Here is a 6,957-nt window from a genome sequence, read left to right as displayed (position 1 = left end):
ACATAAGTTATGTATTTGTGTAATTTTTAGTTTTTTCCAGAAACTGTTTATTTTGTAAAGTGAGATGCTTGATTAAGATTTTAGGAGAACATAAATATGTTCGGAGGGTAGACAATAGTAGATGTAAAGATTTTTTGGAAATCACTTTTGAAAGCACTTCTTAATAGTTTGGTCCGACACTAATTATTGTTTGATGGTATTTTTTTAAAATTGATTATCTAAACACAAATTATTTCTCATGAAAAATATTTTATTTGAAAAATGCTTCTCTAAATAACAAGTTTAAGAAGTTTGATCAAGTAGACTATTAATCGTGATAAATTAGTATTTTTTGAATAAACTTTTGATGGAGGTAAGTCTTTAAGAAATTACACCTCAACGGCCTTAGAAATTAGTGATTTTAAACTTTTGACCCTAAAAAATATTCCCCATGAGATAAAACTTTTTAAATTTGAAGCTTTGTGCACAAGCAAATTGATCGAAACTTCAAGACTACATATTTTTAGTGTCATTCTTTTGAATCACTGGTAACTCTACTCTTCTAGAAAGATATACCCACCATAAAAATGAGATCCATCAGCTCAAATGAGATGTCGTTGGATTTAGAGGTACTAATCCATCACAAATAATTTGGCAAATAACCACCGTTTGATACGAAGCAAAGTTTTAAATATTCTATTTCAACAAGTTAGTTCTAATTTTGTTGTTTCTTATACGAACTAATTTGTTGGTTCCAATTAACTCAATATTGTTTGGAATATCGTACCTTATTTCAATAATTATATGTCTTTTTGATGAATCACAGCACTTGAGCTGATTTTTCAAGTTCATTTGACTTTAATCTATGAATTAACTGACATTCTGGTTTCTAAAATAATCTTATAAAGTACTACGATGTTGTAGACATATTTTTTGGTCCTTCAATTTCTGTTAAAAAATAACAATAATGAATCCTAATTTTCTATGACTATCACCATATTTACTTATATTTTCACTTAGCAAAGCTTTAGTCTTAACTGATCGCAATTAAACAAATCAGTAATTTTGCTAAGTGTGGTTGAAAATGTCTTGACTTTCTATCAATTTATTTGGATTACCCCACCAAACACTCAATACTTTCAAATATGAATTTGAACATACAGGAGACCATAGTATGTGTATAGGTGGATGAACGTAAGCCAAGATTCGTGTGCTTTCCCACCAAACCCCATTAATTCCAATTATTTTCAGCTTTGTCTTTATGGGTTATTTGGTACGTCGTCGGATAAAATGTGATATTATTTCAGATTTAATATTAAAATATTTTTATTTTATTGCACTCAATTTTGACTAATTTTATTTCAGCTCTTAGGTGAGATAAATAGTTTAAGAATTATAATTTCAAAAATATAGTCTTGTAATTATCTAATTTGCATACTAAATGACTAACTCTTACATACGTATAAGAAAATAACCATGCCTTTATAGTTAAAGACTTAAAGTTGCAAAATGTTAGTATCAATTTTCTCGTATATGTAAAAACTTTGAAGTATGTAGTTTTGTTTAGTTGCTCGTCTCTTGTTTGATACGTTGAAGTTTATAATCTTTGGTGTATATATAACACCCTAAGCAAATTTCAATTGGTTAACTGTGGAAAAAAGATTAAGTATATATAAAAGATAATCCTTAAATTTTGAATGACATATTTTAAAAAGCGTGAGCGTCTAAGCTCAAGTTAACAATAATATCTTTAATAATTTGGGCAGTTACGACTTACGTATATGCTTAGCCATAAGGTTCAAACTCGTTCATGGACATTGAATGGTTGCCTTTTGTCAACTGAATTCATAATTGATGAAATTTGAAACTAATAATTCTTAGGTTCAATTTCCAGCAGAGACAAACACTAGGTAATTTCTTACCATCTGTTCTAGCCTTAGTGGACAGAGTTACACTGTACCTGTTGCTGATGGGAGATGGCAGGTATTCCGTGGACTTAGTCAAGGTGCGCGCAAGCTGGCCCGGATACCACGGTTATCAAAAAAAAAAAAAAATGAGTTCAATGGAAGTTCAAAAAAAAAAAAAAGAGTTCTTGAGATTTGAGAGATAAATGATGCATCCAGGTCATAATTTTAAAAATTCATGATCCATCTTAATCCTTAGCGTGTTCTAAAATAGGAAAGAAGCTGCTTCAACTGAATTGTACAAAAATATAAGATAAAATATCTCATGTATGATGACTGATAATTATAATAATCAGGCTGGCCATGTGTGCGAAGACGACTAAAGTAGATTGGCAAAGATACGATTTCAATTTCTTAATCCATATTCCTCATCATCTTAATTTTCGCATATTCCAGGTTCAATGGATTTTAGTAAGAGTTGCATTAAATATCGGATAAATAATAATACTACTCATTGGGTTGGAACTTGCAAAACCTAAAAATAGATAAGAGATAGATAGAAACAAATATACATGGCCGCATGTTGCTGATACATATTCCCATTAAACATGGAAATGGATTTCGGGTCTTTAAATTAATTAAGGTCCAGACAATGATGGCTAATTTTGACCATCTCTTCTCCAATCAATTTTACATCATAAGTTGCATTATATATGTGTATTTTATGTATACATTAAAAAGAAAGAACTTAATCTTCATATATGGTGTAATCTTTTGTCAACGACATCTAATTTGCACTCCGCTCTTAGCCACATCAGTTTGCACCCGCGCTTTAATGATTTTATTTTCATTGCACAAATCGAATCAATTTGAATAATTTGATTTAAACTATACTCCATCCGTTTCGGAATAAGTGAATTATTGAGTTATTTATTGGTGTTTCAAAATAAGTGAATCATTGAATTTTTTTCTAAATTTGCTATTATAATTTGACAATCAATTAACTTTTGAGAAGGTATTACAGAGTTAATTTTTTTTTTTGAATAAAAATGAAAAGTTGTGTTAAATTTATGTCTTTAATATTTTTTTCTTAATATGTGTGCCAAAATCCAACAATTCATTTATTATGAAACGGAGGGAGTATAATTTTAAAAAAAAAAATTGTGAATTTAATTTTAGAATAATTTGTTTTTTCGAATCGTATTTGATTTTGTGTGTTTTAATTATAAAACCTAAAATCTACGCCTCTTTTACTATTTCCAACTTCAGGAGTATAGATCTAAATTCTAATATTTCTAATTCAAGAGTTACGACTCACAATCACGGCTTCACATTCCTTTCATCGACAAGGTTAGATTTCTAAGTTCGTATTACAAACCTAAATTCGAATTTCTCCATTACAGTTTGCAATATTAATTGTATACTGTAAAATCTATTATTCTATACCTATACTATGTCTTTTCTAGTTGAAAAGAAATACTATATCTTTTCTAAACTATTTTTATCTTGAGTCGGGGTATATCGAAAACAACTTCTCTATTTTCCTTTTGAGATAGTGGTATAAACTACGTAAACTTACCCTCCAAATATATTGTTGTTGCTACTATTGTTATATTATTAAATAATAGTATTATTGGATTTTTGAACCATTGTGGTTGAATTTTAATTTCACTTTAAACTTGAAATGCAATGTTACTTTAGGTTATTAAGCCCTTTTAACATTTTGTTATTTTTATTATATTTATTCTAAAATAAAAATAATTACTTATTGAAATTTTAAATTCAAACAAATAGATCCGTAAAATCGAATCCAAAAAAAAAATCAAATTAAACCTAAAATAAATCTAATTAAAGTAAGAATTGTAACAAATTAATAAAATTTAAAATTTCAACTCAATAATGATTAAATTCTATCCGAATCAATTCATCCACAAATCCTACCTAATAGTAGTACTCTACTCATAAGTCACATCTAGCTGCATCTTTTTATATGCTCAATATTCGAGGGCCACCGTTAAAACAATGAAAAATGTGATAATAAAAAAGGTTAGCTAGTGTAAATAGAACTTAAAAAAAACTAGTAGTACTCGTCAAATACGTATAAAATAAAGAAAAAATGGGTCAAGAGGAAAAAGGAATATACACACTATCGATCTTGTTAGTTTCTCTGTTTTAATTTATATAATATTTTTTAATTTTCGAGGACCAAACAATTTTTTTTAACTGTAATAATTATATTGATATCTCAAAACATCTTAATTACCCACCAAACTAGTTTAAAAAAGAAAAAAACTAACAATCCACTTCCATCAGGTAGTCAAACGAACACCACATTGACTTTGAACGTGAGATATGTCTGCATCAACTTAATTACACTTCCCTCAAAGAACACACTAACTAATATTTTAACCCACACACGTCAAAAGATAAATTAATTAAAGAAGTGCTTAATTGTATAATCCAATATTAAATATTATTAGCCTTGTTTATATAGTTAATACAAATCCAAAAATGGTTGTATTTGCTGTCAATAGAATACAACTAATACAATATGTTGTATGTTACAGTCTAGCGGCTTCGTTTAGCCACAGCAGTACCATATGGTTTTTCTGAACCATACGAAGATGATAATGCTATTCTTTTGTTTTTTCTTATATTTTATATACTCCATTGTACAAAGTCATATTAACCATAGCATGTGGATTCCACCTCATCACTTTTTGGATATATGCTCAATAAATGTTTTTTTAATAATTAAAAAGAAAAGTTCCACATAGCTGTTGGCTCAAGAATATCTCCACTTTGGATGCTGAATATACCTATGGTAAACACCATTAAAGTGCTACAATGAAGACTTCAATTGTAGCAGCCGGAGCCAAGATTTTTTGGTCAGAAAGACTCGAAATATGAAAATTTTAATATATAAAAAAATTAAGAAATTTGCTTAAAGGTGTCAAATTCAACCCACAAACTTTATGACTCACCCAACTTATCCGGGTTCTAGACTGACATGCAGCCACATTGGCCTCGTGAGAATTTTTATCTAAATATTTTTAGAAAAATATTTTCTATATTTTATATGCTTGCTATAGTCATAATATAAAAGGAAAAAAGTTTTATTATTTACTCAAATAAATTATAAGAAAACAAAATTTGGATTTAGAGCTCAGGAAAAATTGAATGGGTAAGGTTATGATCCTACTTTTAGCTTTAATACTTTTATTAGTCATTTTTGTAATAAATTTTTCATTTTTACTTATTAAAAATAGATAATTTTTTTTTATCCATGCATTAATTATTTATTCTCTAAAGTATTATTTAAATAGATCAATAACCACCTATTTATTAATTATTAATTCAATTATTTTGACACTCTTAAATTCAATCCAAATCACTTATTTGCTATTGATATTATCTATTTATAATATAAGGAGTGCCAATTGGATAACGATGACTATGCCACGAGCTGGTCCATTTATAAATTAAACTCTTTTATGCAAGTAGTAGGGTCATAGTAATTTCTAGACAACAACGATGTAGTATATCTTTGTAATTTAGCAATAAAGCAAATATCATCAGAATATTTATGAATATTCACTTTTGCCAACTTCCATTCAAAGCCATTACCACCATTTTCTGAGTAACCATAGTTTATAAATTCTTCTATATTTAGGTAATTACGTAAGAGTGGGTAATTCCTAGATTATATCGATATCTTTTGTAATTTAGTCACCTTATAAAGTGAATTAATATGTATTCCGTTTTTAGACTAATTCTGTTAGATAAGTACAATTAATGTGTAGAATAACTTATCAATAAAATAAATTTAAAAAAATTCATGATTTTCTATAATCTTTTAAGTTATAATTTACTAACTAACCTTTTAGAGAAAGTTAATGAACAAAGATATATTTGAATTTAAATGAATTATTGAATTCCTCTGTTTCATTCTCAGGTTCAAGAAAAAGAATATTCTCTACCACCAACCAACAAATACGGTGCAACGAATGGGTTGCTCCTCCCTTAATCAAAGATCTCGTGTTCGAGCCTTAGGTATGAAAAAATTCTCTGTAGGGAGCGCTTCCCCCCAAACGAAGCCTTACGTAGCACGAATTCAAATTAATTGAACCTCAATACGAGTATCAAATATCGGATGAGGAACCAAAAAAAAGAACATTCTCTCAGAAAAAATGCAATCACTAATATTATCATCCATAGACATAAAATAATGAAATGGATTGATCTGATTTTTAGCAATTTCTCTTTTCATGTTGGATAGCTAGATTAAGATATAATTAAATTTTAATTTGCGAGCTCAAACTCTATCATAAGCAACGGAGATATTTAAGTTAAACATGTTAAATAGAAATCTCAACCATCCATCACAATCCTCGCTTCGGTCCGATGTTATAAAAGGATAAGCTCATCAAGTAATGTGGACCCACTGTTTATAAGAATGGGAGGAGATATATGCCTTTCTTTCTTTACCTATATTCCACCTTCGTAAGCACTAGTAAAGCCTGGGCACCCAAATTATAACTAGAAAAACGGAATCTTCTCCTTCTCTCTCTTTCCATTTTCTTCCTAAACTCTTTGTCCCCTTTCTCGTATTTACCCATCAAATCAACTCTATATCCCCAGTCCTTTCCTTTTTCTTCATCATTACAATTTCTCTAAATTATGGAAACTAAAACTGCTTTTTTCTGCCACTCTACTGTTACTTAAACCACAAAGGAGGAGATTTTGTAACTCTGTATGTAAAATTGCTCTTTGTTGTTTTTGTTGTTGTTGAATGGCGATGGACGACAACGAGAGTTGTGGAAGCAGAGCAATGGAGCCTGTGTCGCCGAAGCAAAATCGGCTACAGAGGCAAAAGGTTGAAGTGTTTAACCAAGTGCTTAGTAGACTCCAGGATTTGAATCTCGAAGAGGTTAAACTACCTGGCTTTGAAGACCACCTTTGGCTTCACTTCAATCGCCTCCCTGTTCGGTTAACTTCATAAACCCTATTTTCCCTCATTTTTCGCTTTCCTTGTTTCTTTTTTTTTTTTGGGGTGGGGGGGGGGGGGGGGGGG

At 29.6% G+C, this 6,957-nt stretch overlaps 1 protein-coding gene across 1 annotated transcript in view; it reads left to right on the top strand.

Annotated features, from left to right (window-relative positions):
* Nucleotides 1-6,281: 6,281 nt before the first annotated feature.
* Nucleotides 6,282-6,957, top strand: part of LOC107859833 (serine/threonine-protein kinase STY17) — a 14,579-nt gene continuing 13,903 nt past the window's right edge. The window contains exon 1 of the mRNA XM_016704955.2: nt 6,282-6,872. Within this exon, the coding sequence (XP_016560441.1) occupies nt 6,676-6,872 (197 nt within the window). The 5' untranslated portion in view covers nt 6,282-6,675. The remainder of the gene's footprint in view (nt 6,873-6,957) is intronic.

The sequence above is a fragment of the Capsicum annuum genome, chromosome 2 (genome assembly GCF_002878395.1).
Source record: "Capsicum annuum cultivar UCD-10X-F1 chromosome 2, UCD10Xv1.1, whole genome shotgun sequence".
Lineage (NCBI taxonomy): Eukaryota > Viridiplantae > Streptophyta > Magnoliopsida > Solanales > Solanaceae > Capsicum > Capsicum annuum.
Note: the sequence above shows the minus strand (reverse complement) of the source record. Positions and strands in the feature narration are given on the sequence as shown.